At 42.9% G+C, this 17,211-nt stretch overlaps 1 protein-coding gene across 1 annotated transcript; it reads right to left on the bottom strand.

Moving 5' to 3' along the window:
• Positions 1 to 2,211: 2,211 nt before the first annotated feature.
• On the bottom strand, positions 2,212 to 12,587 carry LOC140649345 (snaclec coagulation factor IX-binding protein subunit A-like). Its single transcript, XM_072856428.1, is given in 6 exon segments — positions 2,212 to 2,294; positions 2,578 to 2,695; positions 4,371 to 4,502; positions 6,042 to 6,073; positions 6,076 to 6,242; positions 12,583 to 12,587. Coding segments are annotated over 6 exon segments (537 nt in total).
• Positions 12,588 to 17,211: the final 4,624 nt, after the last annotated feature.

Raw genomic sequence — 17,211 nt, forward strand, 5'->3', positions numbered from 1 at the left:
TTTTGGCTTTGCCAGTCATCTTTCTTGTGTATTTGGCAGGATATCCTGACTACGTGTGGTCCCTATCTTATCTTCTGTCTGGCAACTTTTGTTACTTGAATGCCAGCTACCTGCAACTACACCCATCTTTGGTAGTCATGTTGCTCATGTACTTACGCAAAATGCTTATACCTTGCATCTTGCTGTGCTTTGAGTGTTATAAAATGCTTAGACTCTGTTGTTAGTTACACTATACTTGTACCTATTTGGGTTGAAGGCAGATTAATATTAATTATATTCTGATTAATATATTTATAATTTCTAGGTGTCAGAGACCTCTGTTTTGCTACACCTGCATATTTGCAATGTTGTTCACCTTTCTGACCTGTCTTTCTGTGGCACAGCAGGCTTGTAGCCTTTACTCTCTTACTGTCTGAACACTGGTGGCCACACTGCGTGGTGACCTTGTAAAGCAGATGGATATTTTGTCAGCCTTTCCATGGCTATTTCTGCAGATATTGAATCTGCAATAGCCTGCTGGGGAAGAAAAGGAACTGTATTCAAGGACTAGTAAGGCTTTTCATAACTCTTCCTCAAGGACACAGAATCCTTTGCTCTCTCTAGAGAAAGAAATTCTGCCAAAAGATAAGGTCAAGGAGTGGGCCACATCTCTGGCAATATGATGTAGTGTCATTTGTAAAAATGATGCTTGGATTAACTGGTCAGTTTGTTGCTTCCCCTTTGAACTCACCCTGTCACTTTGATTTGGGAAGCTGCATTCCTCAGTGGATAGAAGATTTGAAGAATGAGATTCTCCTCGACTTTGTCCCCAGCTCTGCTACCATCTTCCCTTATGACCCTGAACAAACCACTGTGGACGTTATTAAGGTGCTGGAATAACAGTCAGCCAGGAAAAAAATACGTTTTGTATAAAACATAATTTTGTCTTGGTATGGTTGGCATTCCTTAAGATAATTACAGGGAAAGTCATTGATTCTGAGGGAACACAGCTATCCCAGTGCTCAGGAAGACGAGTCTCTGGAGTGGCCTTGTGTCTGGTGCCGTTGGCAGCCCTCCTGGACAGGCCCACACCACAGGTGGCCTAGGGATGTGAAAAGGTATGTGCTGCCCATGCTAGACGTTTGTTCTCCTAACAGCAGGTGAATTCGATCCCCAGGAAGCCCCTGACCCACTCTTACTCTTAGCTTGCTCGTACACTTGGTTATTCGGTTATTGATGAAGGGGAAAACCTGACACCCGCTTTATAGCAAACGCTTAGGTAAATAGGCAGCTGCTGTTTATATCATTGTAATCATTCTCTGAGGTTGTGCTGGATAATGGGATGGCTGAAATGCTAACTAAATTTTTTCTAGTGTCCACATCCTTCCTAACTGATGAGATGTTTTGTCATCACCTGGATGAGTCAAGCAAGCATTCCTGGTCCAAGCTTTTCCATTTACCTTCTTGGATAGTGAGGGAAAGTACCTTGGGACAGGAGCTTGCACGTAACTGATGGAGTCAAAAGCAATAGGGGTACTTACAACTAAGGAAAACAAAGTTAAAATGTTTGCCTTTGGGGAACACAGTCATGGATCATACTGAGAACTTAGACAAACCTAACCATGATAGCAAGTGTGGGTTTTTTTCATTTAACAAAGTGTCATCCCATGCAGTTCACAAAGTGGTGCACCACCTCCTGTGCCCAATGATATGCTCATGAGTTCTCTCTGTGATTTGCGCCTCATCTTATGGCTCTATTGCAGTTTATTGAACTACCCATTTAACTACTTAAATATTAAAAACATCAACTAACTTTCCTTGGATCTATCTGGCACTAAGAAAGGAAAAATTCTAGGGTTTAAAATATATGACTTGGCATGATTAAATGGTGAAATGAATAATGTTTTAATGAGTGATTTGTAATTATTTAATAATTAAAGAGCTCTTATGAATATTCTTGAACACCCTGTGGAAAATCTAAATGGTATGCTGATTTCATCAAGCATTCAAATCTAATCAGAATTTATTTTTACAGCAACATTTTAAACATAGTCTGCAAGAACCTTGCCACAATAATGCCAACAGAACAGAAAAGCTATAATAGCTCTGCTTTTTTAGTATAAGATCTTGATTTTTCCATGCAAAGATTTTTCTGCACTAATGGGTTGCAGCTGAACTCTATTCCAAGTCCCACAGCAGCCAGTCAGGTTTCATCAGTGCTTCAATGACAGGTTAAGGGTGCATCAGTTTTGGTTTGTAAACACAGATGAATGGCAGCCTCTTGCGGCAGGGAGGGCCATCCCATTCACCCCTGCCTGGAAACAAAGACAAAGAGAGATCACAAAGGAAAACAAGAAGATGTGAAAAGGGAACTGTTTCACTCCTGACATGAAATCATTCAATCTCAGCTCAGTCTCTGGAAATCCAATTTTCTTTTAATTCGTGTTTCCATAGTATGTACTTTGCAGCTTTGGGCAACATTTTAATAAGATGATGTTTTCTCTAGCTAATCCTGGAAATACTCATCCCACAGGGATGGCAGAGGTTCAAGAGCAAGGTAAACTATGTGAATCATAAATCATCCCAGGTTTTTCTTACCTCCAATATTCAGGGTCAGGCAAATTTTAAGTAGTCCTCCAACAGCTCTGAAAAGGGATAACAGAGGCCTCTGGAGGAAGGTTGTCAGAGAGCCATCACTCCATTTAAAAAATGACCCCTGCAGGCAAAAAAAAAACTCATAGAATCATAGAATCATAGAATCATTTAGGTTTGAAAAGACCTTTAAGATCGTTGAGTCCAGCCTTTAACCTAACACTGCCAAGTCCACCACTAAACCATGTCCCTAAGCACTACATCTACACGTCTTCTAAATACCTCCAGGGATGGTGACTCAACCACTTCCCTGGGCAGCCTGTACCAACGCTTGATCACCCTTTCAGTAAAGACATTTTTCCTAATATCCAATCTAAATCTCCCCTGGCGCAACGTGAGGCCATTTCCTCTTGTCCTATCGCTAGTTACTTGGGAGAAGAGACCGACCCCCACCTCTCTACAACCTCCTTTCAGGTAGTTGTGGAGAGCAATAAGGTCTCCCCTCAGCCTCCTTGTCTCCAGGCTAAACAATTCCAGTTCCCTCAGCTGCTCCTCATAAGACTTGTTCTCCAGACCCTTCACCAGCTTCGTTGCCCTTCTCTGGACACGCTCCAGCACCTCAACGTCTCTCTTGTAGTGAGGGGCCCAAAACAGAACACAATATTCAAGGTGCGGCCTCACCAGTGCCAAGTACAGGGGCACAATCACTTCCCTAGTGGCCACGCTATTTCTGATACAAGCCACGATGCTATTGGCCTTCTTGGCTACCTGGGAATACTGCCAGCTCATATTCAGCCAGCTGTCAACCAATCACTCTGTAGAGCCTTCAGAAGCTTAACAGAAACTGCAGGTTGCTATTAAATTCTGAAAGCAGTTTGGTACGCTTATATTTGCTGGGATGGAAGAAGGACTGAATGAGGGCCCTGTTCCACATGGATGTCGATACAGTTATCGTTTGTGGGGATATCATTGTCCTGTAGAGCTGCATGAATAATTATTTTTTAATTCCATATTAGATGAATTTCACCTCATCTTCTCTTCATGAATTGTCCTCAAATAAATTGTAATTTTCTTTAATATATTTGTTATTCAGAATAGGCTATAGCACTCACAAGTAATCCGTTCCAGGTAGGTGACATTCAGAATTTGAGATATTCAGGATGGACACACAGGTTATTGTTGTGCCCTGTTACATGGGTAAAACTTACAGAATCAAGTTTCTACTTCCAACATGCATTTACAAAGCTGAAATTCACTTGCTTTTACTATTCTAAATTCACCATATCTATCAGCAATAGCTCTGGTAGATTCATTGGCTGGAATACTTGGAAGTAGGAAGATGCACCGAATTAATTCATTAAAAGAATCTGAATGAAAATATTCATGCAAGCTTTTTACAATACCAAATCTAGTCTAGTGACCTGACATTCTGCTAAACAGAGATTAAACAGAGAACTTATTATCCACCAGCTTCTCCTCTGAGATTTGTACCTCAACTTTCCTTCTTCAGATGATGTAATTGGAATATGACGTTGATCAGAGTTTATCACTTCAATTTTTTTTCCTAAATCTCCCATCTTCCCCCATTCCCCTTCCCCAAAACCACTGAAAGATAAAAAACCATGAGTTTTTGATAACTCTTTAGTTTTGCTGAGACTGAAAAGAATTTCCATGGCTACAAAGGGAAACTATTCACTTGAAAACAAAAGCATTTTTTTATAGTAGAAATTTTTGATCATTTGAGTCATAAAGTTCTTTCAACCGATGTTTGTTTTCATTTCTGGTCATGGAACACTTGCCTTTTGGTAAGTTCCCCCTATCCAGAACTGGGTTTTCTTCTGTCCCTGCACAAGTTTATGGAGGAATTCATTCTCATCTGCACTGGCAATGCTGGTTAGGTGACCTCCTGCTCTTTCAGTCCAGAAGGTTTTCTGCACAGTAGAGAGGGTTAAACATAGGAGATGTGAAATGGCTAGAGCTTTGTGAATAAGAGGTGAGCAAAGAAAAATGTGGAACAAATGACTGGGGATTGGAAAGGGACAGGGCTATAAAAGAAAGTCCAAGAAGGGGAAATCTAATAGAAGTGGAAATGTGAAGTGACGAGGAAATCCATGGAAAGCTTGCAGTTTCAAACAAGGGAAATCACAGATGGAAAAAGAGAGGAACAGAGAGAAGGGTTGCTCATAAAAAAGCAAAAACCTGAACAGTGGGATCCAAGCAGCTATTCTGTGATTGTAATTTGGGCCTGTAATGTAAGCAATTACATGGGCTTTCTGTACAGCCAGTAGAGAACAGGAGGCCTCTCCAGACTGTCATACACCCAGTGTAAGAAAGGCATTGAGGGGAGGTAGGATGAAGTGGCTGTCACTGGAGGGCCCTACTGAACAGCACAGCCTAGGTCCCTCCACCTTTTTGACAGCTACTTTCAGGCAAAATCAACCTTACAATGAAAAAGAAGTATAAGAAGACAGGTAAACAGAAATGGAGAGATCAGAAAAACTTGTCCAAAAGGATGCTATTTACAGTGCTTCTTCCTTGTGTCTGCAGCTAGCTTGAGAATGGAATAGACAGGGACAGTTCTCCACTCTGAGTCCCTCCAGACAGACTGAGTCCTCAAGAATTTGCCTTTGCATTTGATAGGGAAGGTTGCTCTTTCATCTGCACCTTGAAGCAAGAGCATGCATTGTACTGGTGTTTAGGCTCAGGGGAAAACTCTTCTCTTCACCATCCTGAGGCATTTAAATTTCATACACTCTGGTAGACATGGCTCAAGAAGAATATGGCACTCCAAGGGAAACATTTATGGAAACATTTGTGTTTGGCTTCTGAAAGATGCAGCAAGTATTTTTGGTACAGGGCTTCAAGTTACAGGGCTCACCTGATATAATCTGAGAAGGTAGCAAGGTGAAGTCAGAACATCTTTTAGCAAATATCTCTTGTGAAGTTGAAAAAGGGTTCACTATTCACAAGGGGTTTGATAAATCACAGAGGAAGGTCGAGCTCGATAGGCAACATGCTGTGTGTTGCGTGTGAAACAGAGGGAGAAACCCCTCAACTATAACCCATCAGTTTTGTGTTCTGTTACAATCAAGGATCCCCAGGAATCTCCTTGAATTCTCTTCACTGGTGTATTACATATGCCTTATTTTACCACATGAGGAAAACAGACCCCATGCTCAAAACCCTTGACATAATAAGGGAGGCAGGATGACATGAGAAAAGACCAGAAGCCCCAGAAGGTTGAAGTTCCAAACAGGAGTTGGTTCGTTGCTACTTGAGTGTGTCCTGTGGCGAGGCAGAGTGCAACTAACCTCACCAGCAGCATTGAGCTGAATATCAAGTACTTTTGATCAACACTGATACACAAGAGGAGAAGCAGAAAGGGAGGAAAAAAGAGTCAGGTATGAGAAAGACAACTGTGGGAAGTAGAGAAGAAACAATGAATACTCCTGTTTTGAAGAAGCCAGTACCTCATCCTGGGTCCATGTCATTCTCTTTTGAGTAAGTAACAGCAATGTTTGTAATTAATCCAGCCTTTCTGACACAGATTTTCGCAGGTCTGTTTTGTAGCTGAGTCCTGGTGCGATGGGTTAGGAATGATGCTACGTGCAGGATTAAGTTTGCCAAAGATTAGGGTCAAGAACTGGGCATTGCAATGTTTGACTGGAGTTCTCAACACCAGAAAGAAACATAGAATAAACACAAAAGGAAAGTCTCACTCATCTTTCCAGAAGATAGAGTATTATCTCCCTATTATCTCTTCTGATTCAACTAAGTTGAGTTCAGCATTTCACAGGGACATTCCGTAAAGTAAAACTACAAAATGAAGGGCAAATGCTAGTAGATATTCAGGGTCTTGCTTTTTTTCCCTTGTCTTCCAAAAAAAAAAAAATTAAAATGTGTAAAGCATCAGCATATGAAGAGCACTAATTTAGGAGTCAGATGCCATTTAGGTTATAAGCAGAATTAGTTTGCTGCTGTCATTACAGGGTCCAGTGGGTGCAGCTGTGCTTCAGCAATCCGTTTCAATGGATGGTGCAATGCATCACAGTTTGCAGATTCTGCTTTGGATCTGCCCTCTGGAGAGACACCAGCAAGTTTGGCAGGCCAGCCCTGAAAGGTGTGCGGGCCTTTGTGCATTCCCAAGACTCAGCAGCAAGTGGTTTGGCAGGTCTGGAGAGCAGCGTATTAGTCTTTGCTGGGGAGGGCCTGTCTCTGCAATAGTAATAGGGATTTCAGGCTGGTGCATCATGTTGCTTTAGAAAAGGAGAACAAAACAGATCTGTCAGACCTGAATTAAGATGGATTTTGTTGAAAGTTCTTGGAATTGATTTCTTTCCAGTTTCCTTCTTGGTAAGTAGTCAGCACAGTTGGGTTCAACTTACAAAATATCATTGATTTCTCTCCCCAAACCGCAGATGATTCAGCTTGTAATTTCCTCTACAATTATACAGCAGGTCTCCTTAGAAACTGCTTGTATCCATTCAAAGTTTCATCTTGTGGAAACCACATTTCCCCTCTCTTTGGCCAGATGTGCTTGGCACGAGTCCAGACAAAAAAGGAGGAGGAAGGTACAATAAATATTGTCCTGCTCCCATTCCGTCTTTTCTGCTTCCTGAAAGGAGATTCACAGCATTACAGTTTCAGCTCTCTTTGAGTGCTTTGGGATCTCAGACCATCCCAGGTGGTGGGGTCAGCTATGGGGCTGCTTGTGTCTCTGCAGCAGAAATGGCCAGCATGCTGCGTAGTCTTTCTCTTTTAAGATAGGACAAGGGTGCAACACAGAGGTCACGGTTTCTCTACCCTGATACAGTGTCATGCCACCAAAGGCTAGTCAAGCCAAGCTGATTGCACAATTGGCTCTGCCTTGGCTGGCTGTCATATGTTTCTCCTCATATACAACTTCAACAACACACAAGGGAAGTCTCCACCTTCTCTTGGCATCCCCTGTGACCCTTAAAGCAACACATCCTCATGCAGGGAGTCCCTGTCATAGAAATTGCTTGGCTTCTGGGTTTGAGAGATAGACTCAGATCAACCACAGGATCTGGGTTTGGACAGATAAATCATAGGACCTAATGACAGTTTGCAGAGCTTTGCAAGAGGGAAGCTTGTCCTGGGGCAAGGTCACACGCAGAGTGTCTCTAACCTCCGCTCTCCCCTCAATACTTTTCTGAAAAGGTCAAATTAACATTAAATTCATTTTACATTTAGGAAAAAAACCCCTCAGGTCTTCTGCCTTAGTAACTGGAAAGTGGGTCTGTGCTGGAAACAGAGGCAAAAAGCAAGGAAGATGAAGCTGTGTGACATTGATTTTTTACAGCATCAGACAGAAAAATGAGGCACGTTACATTCACTTTCTGAGCTGGAGAAAACCAAGGCTCCAAAAAGCAGGAAAAAAAATGGACAGGACATTGTCAGGAGGCCTGGCAGTCCTGCTGACAGTGACCTGTAAACAGCAGAAGGTGTTCAGTCAGGCACTTAAATGCTGGTTGGAATTTGGGACTGAAAAGATCTGCCTTCTCAAGAAAGAGGCTTACAGGAATGTATTTTGCTTTGGTAAGAGTGTGCATTTGAGGTGGATTGAGGCCTGGATGAACTGCAGGGTTCAAAGGGTTGTGGTCAGCAGCAAAATGTCCAGCTGGAGGCAAGTCACCAGCAGTGTGTCCCAGGAGTAGATAGTGCTGCCAATACCATTTAAGATCTTTGTTAATGACCTCAGTGATGGGACACAGCATACCCTCAGCAAGTTCTCAGGCAATACAAAATTGGGAGGAGTAGCTGACATGCCATATGGTGCTGCCTTTCAGAGGGACCTCAACAGGCTGGAGAAATGGGCAAACAGGAACATCATGGAGTTCCACAAAGGGAAATGCCATGTCCTGCCCCTGGGGATTAATAACCCCAGGCACCAGTGCAGGCTGGGGGCCAACTGTCTGGAAAGCAGCTCTGCAGAGAAGGACCTGGTGGAGAACAAACTGACCATGAGCCCACAATGTGCCCTCATGGCAAAGGCAGCCGTTGACCTCCTGTGTTTCTTTGGACGGGGGGGGTGCCAGGAGGTTGAGGGAGGTGATCCTTCCTCTCTGTTCATCCCTGGTGTGCTCGATCGAGTGCTGGGCTCCTCAGTACAAGAGGGACATGGACATGCTGGAGTGAGTTCAAAAAAGGGCCACAAAGATGATGAAGGGACCACAGCATCTTTCATATGAGGAGAGTCTGAGAGAGCTGGAACTGTTCAGCCTGGAGAAGAAAAGGCTCATGGGGATCTTATCCATGTGGATAAATATCTGATGAGAGGAGTAAAGAAGATGGAGCCAGGCTTTTCTCAGTGGTGCCCAGGGACAGGAAAAGAGGCAACGGACACAAGTTGAAATACAGCAAACTCCATTTAAACACAAGCAAAACATTTTTACTATGAGGGTGGTCAAACACTGGTACAGGTTGCCCAGAGAGGCTGTGGAGTCTCCGTCCTTGGAAATATTCAAAACCCAACTGGTCACTGCACTGAGCAACCTGCTGTAGGTGACCCTGCTCTGAGCAGGACATTAGACTACTCGATCTCCAGAGGTACCTTCCAGTCTCAACTATTTGGCATGATTGTGTGTGAAATCAACAAACTGCAATCATTTGGTTGCACTTGGTTGTGGGTTTCTACTCTCATTCTCTGGGGTTCCCTTTTTGAAGTACATAAATGTCTTCAGAACCTAAATGCCATACACAGTAGTGATAAAGAAGCATATTTCTAAGATGTTTGGTGATCTTGGATGGAGAAGACCTAGAGAGGATTATCAAAGGAGCCCTTCTGACTCCTTTGCTTCCTGTTGGAAGTGTTCCCTGTCCATCCACCTTGTCCTTGCTTCTCTGCTGACTCTGGTAATGCATTTCCTGCTCCTTGGCTTAAATATTTTGTGGCAAAGTGACTAGCCCTACATCACTTTAGGATGCAGTTCAGCCCACCAATCAAGATTTCAATTTTTGTTAGATTGCCTCCCACCTTGTTTTTCAGCATAGATTTTCCCTTTCTGAATGGTCCCGTTTCTCATGACCAAGAAACCCAGTCAGGGTTTCTTCCTTAATCAGGCTCCTTCCTTTAGTGTACACATTAAGAATGAATTATCCTCCTCCCCTACCCTATTTCAGAAGTTTTTAGGCAAATTTCACATATCTACTTTTTGTATATAAGCTCTGAAGAGTAAAGGAAGGAACAAACAGAAAGTAAAATAGCCCTGACATATGTCAGGGGTGACTTGGGGGGAAAATGCCGTGCAGTTGCTTTAAAAGAGGTAGGTAATGGGACACCTCTAGAGCTACTGTAAGGTGTAGAGTTAAGAATGCACTAAATAAGAGCAAAAGAGATGCAGGGCTGAAAGCAGCAGCAGAAGGGTGAACTTGGTTCATTCAATACTATGGGCAAAAAGAAGAACAGACCTCAAAGGAAACGCTGTTGGCATGGTGAATGGGGGGATTTTGATGGGCCTTAGGTAGCATTAATAGAAGTCACTTGGTTAACTCCTACACACAACAAAAACAGTCCCAGTTTGCCCATATTGTGATCTTTACTGTGCCACGAGAAACCCTCAGAGTGATATAATGTCAATCATTGAGGTGGCTGTGGACTGACACCTGAGTAAGGAATGTTGAAATCATATCTAGTGTGTAGAAACCTTAAATCCATATCAGTAAAGAGGTAGAGAAGGTGTCAGGAATAGATACAAATGAAAGTGATGCCTCTACAGGACAGGAAGTGGCATGTATGTATAAATGGGTTTCTATATATGACATACACAGACTTATGAACATGTATGTATAAATGTGTAGATACATATGTATGTATGTATGTATGTATAAATGTGTAGATACATATGTATGTGCACATATATGCACTCACATGCGCATATGAATAACAGCTATGGAGAGGTATTAAGAATATTAAAACCCACCACTTCACTAGTAAACTGAGAGGGATCTAAGAAAAGATATAGCCAAAAAAGAGATAGATATCAGTTTTATGGATGTGTGCTCTTCTTCTCTTGTATTCCTTTCTCATAATATAATTACCTTTGTCCTTGAGGTATTTATATTATGCCAGCTTTTACCAGCATGGTTCTTCGTTCTGGAAAATGAAACCACTTCTGGTATTATACCTGAAAGCTTTTGTTGTACGAGTGCTTTTCCTCAAACACAATTGGGTGCGATCTGGTCTTCCCAATACCTTTGTATACATTGCCTTAAGTGTCTTTGTGTATCAGACCGTTTATCTGAACGATTCATTGAGAAATCACATGGGTCTGGAGGGCAAAATCATGTCTCAGAATGGGAGGCAGTATGGGACACAGCTGTCACCCTTGCATTTCAGCCAACATTGTAAAGTTGTTTTTTGAGGCTACACAGGTGTGCACGTAGAGATTTCATTTATGTAATTTTTTTGTGTGTATGGTGGTGTGGATAGGTGCCTGCTTATCCCTGTGTCAGCTGCAGGGCAACACCCAGCAGAGACATTGCATAAACTGTCCCTTCAGGAGAGGATTTTCACATAATGCCAATATTGAAGTCTGCTGGTAAAACAATGTTATGGGACAGAACTGAGAAGCTTTTCAAGCTCTATTAAATTTACACAGGCTCCTACCCATTTCTTAAATCCTGTTCAAACATCCTCATGTACAACAAATAATTTCCTTGGTCCCTTAAAAAAGCACTGACGCATAGTGCACATTTGCACTGATGCACTTATTTAAAATCCAAATATTTTGTAAAGGGGCTGAAATGACCTCCATTCTTCCTCTATACAAATACAGGTTACAAATACACTGCTAGGCCCAGAGAAATCTGCTCCATAAAATTACTCTTGACTCTTAATTGGGAGTGGAATATGTTTTGGTGAGGACATACTTTTTCCAGACACCACAAACTGGAATCCAGGTCTTCCCTAAGATGAAGAGTGTGGGTGGCTTTCAAGAGCTTGCTCAGCAATCACCGAAGTTCAAGTGTCCAGCAGCTTTTTGGGACACTCTTTTGCAAGTCCACTCTGGGGCATGTCCCCAAGCATGATAGATGCCTCTTACAGACAGTGCAGGAGAATGAGATCTAAAATCGCACCCAAAAACTCTTTCTAGATAAGCTTCTTTATGTACTGACTGCAAAACTACACTTGGCTTCAGAAAGCTGCTTCATCTTCCAAGTAATACAATGCAAGATGTGTTCTCTGTCTTTTGCGATGAGCAGCAGCGGATGAGCGTTATTGTGCTAATGCTGCAGAACAAGGGGAAAGAAGTGACCAGAGTTTTCTACCACTCTTCAGTCTCACCACATAATATTTGTAAAAGACATAATTTCCAAGTGCTTGCCATTTGCAAAACAGCAGTCTCTCCACTGCAGCTAGATGCATAATTCCTACAGGTGCTGGTACATTTCATCATCTCTTTTTGGTTTGTTCTTGAATAATCTGTGAATTAACTGTGATCATCCCAAATGCATTCATTACCTGGTACTACACTGCACACTTTTGACAAATAATCCTTGGCTTGTCGGCTCTTTGTGAACAGCCGTATTCCAAATATTCATGCAGATGCATAAGCCATGTTGTATGCATCTTTCTCCTGACTCGATGAAATTAATTCTCAGCAGTAGGGTTTCAGATTGTGAATTAAAAATTTTATTTCTATGACTATCTTGCAATACTTACTGGAAAGTTGCAGTCTCACTCACTCATTTGCTGCTATATTTGTGGTAAATTGGTACAGAAAGTTACAGGGGTTCAGGGATCACACCTAAAAATGTGATTTTTAGATTGTCAAGGTTTTCAACAGACTTCACAGCCCACAGCTCCCCGATGAAAGTCAGTGGGACACTGTAATTCCATTTCATTAGGACTTAAATGAAATGTTCCGCCTCTGCCTTATTAGCATAGCTGAAGATGACTTGTTTGAATCACAAAACATTTCCATAGGATTTTGCTGGGTCTGTTCTTTCTGCCTTCATGAAGATGTCTGTTTGCTGTCTGGTTCTCACCGCATGGACACGTTCTGCTTCCCAAAATCTCTGCCTGATGTTACAATGCATGTTGCTACTCATCTGCACTCCAGCTCTCAGCAGCCCTATGCGTCCATGCAGAGACGGTTTTTGAAGGCTGGGCAGAGGTTTCACTGGGAGAATCAGAGCAGTCAGATGCATTCCAAAACAGCAAAGATGTGGTCATCCGAAAGAAATAGCAGTGCAATGGCTGATGTTGTGCAAAACACTTAGATCAGTTCCCAGAGCTCTCTGTCACACTTTCTGTCTCCTCTTCCTCTACCCCTGTGTTGCTAGGATATTTGTTAACAGAAGGGAAATGATACTGTTCCCGGGGAGAAATAGAATTTAATATTAATACTATCTCCTGTGGAAAAGTGAGACTGAATCAGAGCTGAGTAGAGTTTGTTTTATATATTAAGTTTTTCATTCTGCAAGGTAACTCAAAGCACAGAGCTGTGAATTTAACGCTACCAACTCAGGTGGCTGTGTAGGCAAACACAGCAGGCTTTGTGCATTGAGCAGCAATGTGCACTGCTGTAGCCATTAGGAGCAGTTTCACTAACAAAGAAATAGGGGAGAAATGCTCATCAGATTCTTTGTCACTGGGCAGTATTTGATAAGTGCCACAAGAAGCTTTGAATGCACATAGGGCTGAAATCAGGTAGGATCACCTCACTTTAAATGGGCTCTGCTTTGTCCCTGTCTTTCCAGCCTTCTTTGGCTCCCCCTTTATTTATATTCCTCCTCAAAATGAAACTGTTCTGCTCTCCTCAGCAGTGACCTCTATGTTCATGTTGCCCTTATTTCCAAACAAAATAATATAATACAATTTAAAAAGTCAGGATTCGATGATACAAAGCTCAAAATGAGCTGCTTTGTCAATTTTTTTAAAGTAAGAATTCCACCTTTCCTTTCAGTGAGCTTTCTGTCATGTCTTATCGTATTTGTCCTATGTCCTGCCATGTCCTGATAATATGTCCTAGCAGATGCTGTTATAAGTAGCTGGTGCTTCCCCACACTTTAATTCCCTGTGGGGAAGGAGGTTACCTGCTGAAGTAACCCTGCACAGCTCTGCGTGCTGGTGTGTGGGTATCACTGCCTGGTCAAACAATCCCGGCAAACAAGAGGCCACGGTTACTTCTGTTCTGCTCTGAGATGCCGCTTTCCCTGTTTGTGGCCAGGCATGGACAGACATAAGAGGAAGGAGGAGAGAAAGGATAGCAGAGCTGGGGAAAAATATGGTGTTTTGTTGATGCTTGCAGGATCCAAGGCAGATGGTCAGTCACAGATGGATGCTTTGGGCTGGCAGGTCAGCCACAACAGCTATCGCTCTGGTTGCTGGCTCCTTTCCGCAGTTAACTGTGTGGCCTGGTCAGCTCTCTCTCTCTCTCTTTTTTTTACAGATCTTTCCCAGTCTGGGCAGCTCTGGATGGCTCATAACATCTCAGCCTGTTGGCTGCAGTACAGTCAGTCTCAAGATGGCTGAAAAGCTGAGTGCAAGATGGAGAGAAAAGGCAGATGATGGAAGAGGAGCTTTGCGGGAAGGGGAGACAGGAGGACTGCATATTTCTGCGTCCTTTCCCATGCAGTGGATATGATTGGGAAGGGCTCCAGTGGGGATCTCATGGAGCTACTGTGATTCTTCAGGTCCAAAAGAGCTTTGTTACTGGAGTGGAGCAGATGCAGGCTGGCCCCTGCCCTTTACACAAGTCCTCCTTCCCTCCCCCAATCACTTGTATTTTTTTTTTTTTTTAAGGAGGCAAAAAGGGAGACAGACTCATCCCTTCATTATCTTATCTCATTACTTCTGGTGCATCTTTTAATGAACTCATTTCTGACTCCAAACAATTCTCTACACATTCCTTGGGCTTTTCCAGCTGGAGGGTTTTATTGGCGTAATTCAATATCCTTCTCCTCCTTTTGCATCTTTCCCATTTATGCTTAGTGTTCAAGACTAACAGAATATTTATAAATCTGGTGTACACTTCCCAAGCTTCTATTCCCAACTAGTGTAAACCAGCAAAGCCTCAGTCATTACTGTGCTTGCCTGTAAGAGTCAACAACTGAATTTAAGGAACCCCCAGCTTTAGTAACATTAATAAAAATTGGTAAAAAAGCTTTACTGCTTCTGTCTTCCTGGCCCCATCCTTGGGCTCTTAGTCCCCAGCAGGTGAAGACCTGCATTGGCATGACTCTACGTGTTGAGACTTTGAGCTTCCATTTTTCAGGCTGTTGCCATCTGCCACCCAAAAGTACCAATCCTTTCGGAGGTAACAAAGGGGATCTCTGACAAGCGTTGCATCATGCAAATATGCTCTTAGTGGTTTTAAATCGTTAAAATGTTCCAATATAACCCTCACTCTGTAGTTTTATTCCTTGTTTTTATTCCCTGCTTCATTTAATAAAATGCCCTTGCAAGAGAACAGTGGAAGAAGAAAAAAAAAAACAACAAACCCTTTCAAAGCCATGTGAAATTACTTTTGAATCAGATGCAAATTCAGTCCTATTGTTCACAAATTGCTATGTGCAGCCTTTCTCTGACGGGTCCTGAAGCAAGGGCAGAAGTGCTATCTCTACAGCACCACAAGCTTTATGAGAGCAAACCTATGAGGGAAACACTGTACCACCAATATGAGCTCAACCTCCAGTGGCAGAGCTCACTGGGTAAGTGCCTGCTGGCGTTGTTACGCACATCAGTAACCTAAAGCAATCGGAGCCTGGAGGATAAAGCTGGGGTTGGAGGGGGTTATGAGGAGAGGCTTATGGGCTGTGCAGTCATTATACACACACACACGGAGGCTAGGAGGACCTGAGGAAGCTTATGGCTACTGAACTGTACTCTTCTCAGCAGAGTTTATGACCACACCAAGAGGTACAGACAATAAGCTTCTGGCTTTTTACGTGGATTTCTTCACTGAGAAAATGCCTGTCCCTTTCTGCAGGCATTAACCACAGAAGTGTTAACGCAGACAGACAGAGAGTAAGTGTGCCAATGGGCTATTGCTCCTGTCCACCAACTTGTTTGGTAGCCATGGCCTTTAGTCAGCCACTATATCTTTTGTCTCCATGCTCTGCAGCTCCTTGAAAGCTGGGGATCCTGGGCTTTGTGGCACCATTAAAGTAGGGTTGCAGCCTTTTCCTGGAAGAGTGCAACCAGCAGCACCTCCTGGAGATATGCAATGGCATTCCCAAGCGTAGCATGAGTTCAATGAACACCAAAGGTTTTAGTATCACCTGGGGATGGTTAACTCCCAGACAATTAAAGATTATTTTAGGGCAAAAGTAACATCAGTTGCACCATTTAGATTTCTAGGACGAGATTTTGGTCTACAAAGCACTGAAAGAAAGTGAGAGATGCTGAATGTAGCCAGTTCCCTTCTCCTGGCTGAGCCCAGAGCCCTGATATATCGGACAGGATTGCTGCTGCTCTCACTAATCTCAGCAGGAGTAGTGCCACATCACCAGGAGACGCCGACTGCCAACAGAAGGCTCAGCAGCTCCAGCTTTTAATTGCGAATGGTACCTTCAGACTCCACCATTCACACTTGGCAAAGGCCAGCCAGTTTTACAGCCTTCTGCTGCTTTGACCAGTGCTGCTGTGTCTGTGGTTAAGCTAGCTTTTATGTGCTGCAGGAGGCTTCTCCTGCACAAGCTCTTCAGCACTCTTAGGAGTATGTGGCCTTGCGACCCGCTGGAGCAGCAGCAATGGACTGCACATGTATTAATCTCACAACAGATTTATTTTCATCTCCCCCACCTGTCATCCAGGTCACATTACCTACAAAGAAGTCAGGTTTTTACCTCTCTGTCCCAGACCATACTTGTGAGGGATGTCCCAGGACAGTCTCAGCTAGGAAGACCATCTCAGATGAAAGGGTTCATCTGAGTATGAATCAAATGGACTGTACAGTCATAAAGATTCCAGGAAAAGAGAACTGCTAGCTTCTCTCTGGCCATATCTTTCTGTTGGAGTCTCACTCTGTCTCTGGTGGATATAATATTAAGGTGGTATAAACCTGTATTATTTCCCTTTGTCCTACCAACATCCAGGAATACATGTAGATTAAGTCCTACCAGGTGCACATGGTGTATTCTTGGCCTCTACATTCATGTTAAAGCATTAAAATGTATCCTAGTTTTAAAAAAATAAAAGAAAGAATCCAGGTTGCTTTTTCTGAACTGTGTGTTGATGTGAGTGATAGGGGAAAAGACAGATCTGTGATAGGAACAGTCCAGAAATGGCTTACAAAAGACAGCATAAAACCGTTCCCATCTGTCCATGGCAATGATTTAGGCTGGGATTTTTAAAGGCACCTGATGTAGTGATGTGTCCAAAGCCAGAATGCTTTGCCAGATTCCCAGACTTTAATGTGGGATGAAGAGCATCACTGCATGGCCCACATCTGAAATGCTCCACTCTGCTAACTTTCTGGGTTTTTTGCTGACCAGTTTTATTTTTGTTTTGAAGGAAAATGACTTGAATGAGACCAGGGTTTTGCTTTCTCTCTGCTCTCCCAATTAGCTGTAGCTGTAGAAGTAGTACGTCAGTCTATTTGCTCCCATTTCAGAGTCTTTAATGTGCATCAGTATGTCTACTTAGGCTTGGCAGATAAGTAGATGTGCTAA

This window comes from Ciconia boyciana, chromosome 1 (assembly GCF_034638445.1).
Source record: "Ciconia boyciana chromosome 1, ASM3463844v1, whole genome shotgun sequence".
NCBI lineage: Eukaryota > Metazoa > Chordata > Aves > Ciconiiformes > Ciconiidae > Ciconia > Ciconia boyciana.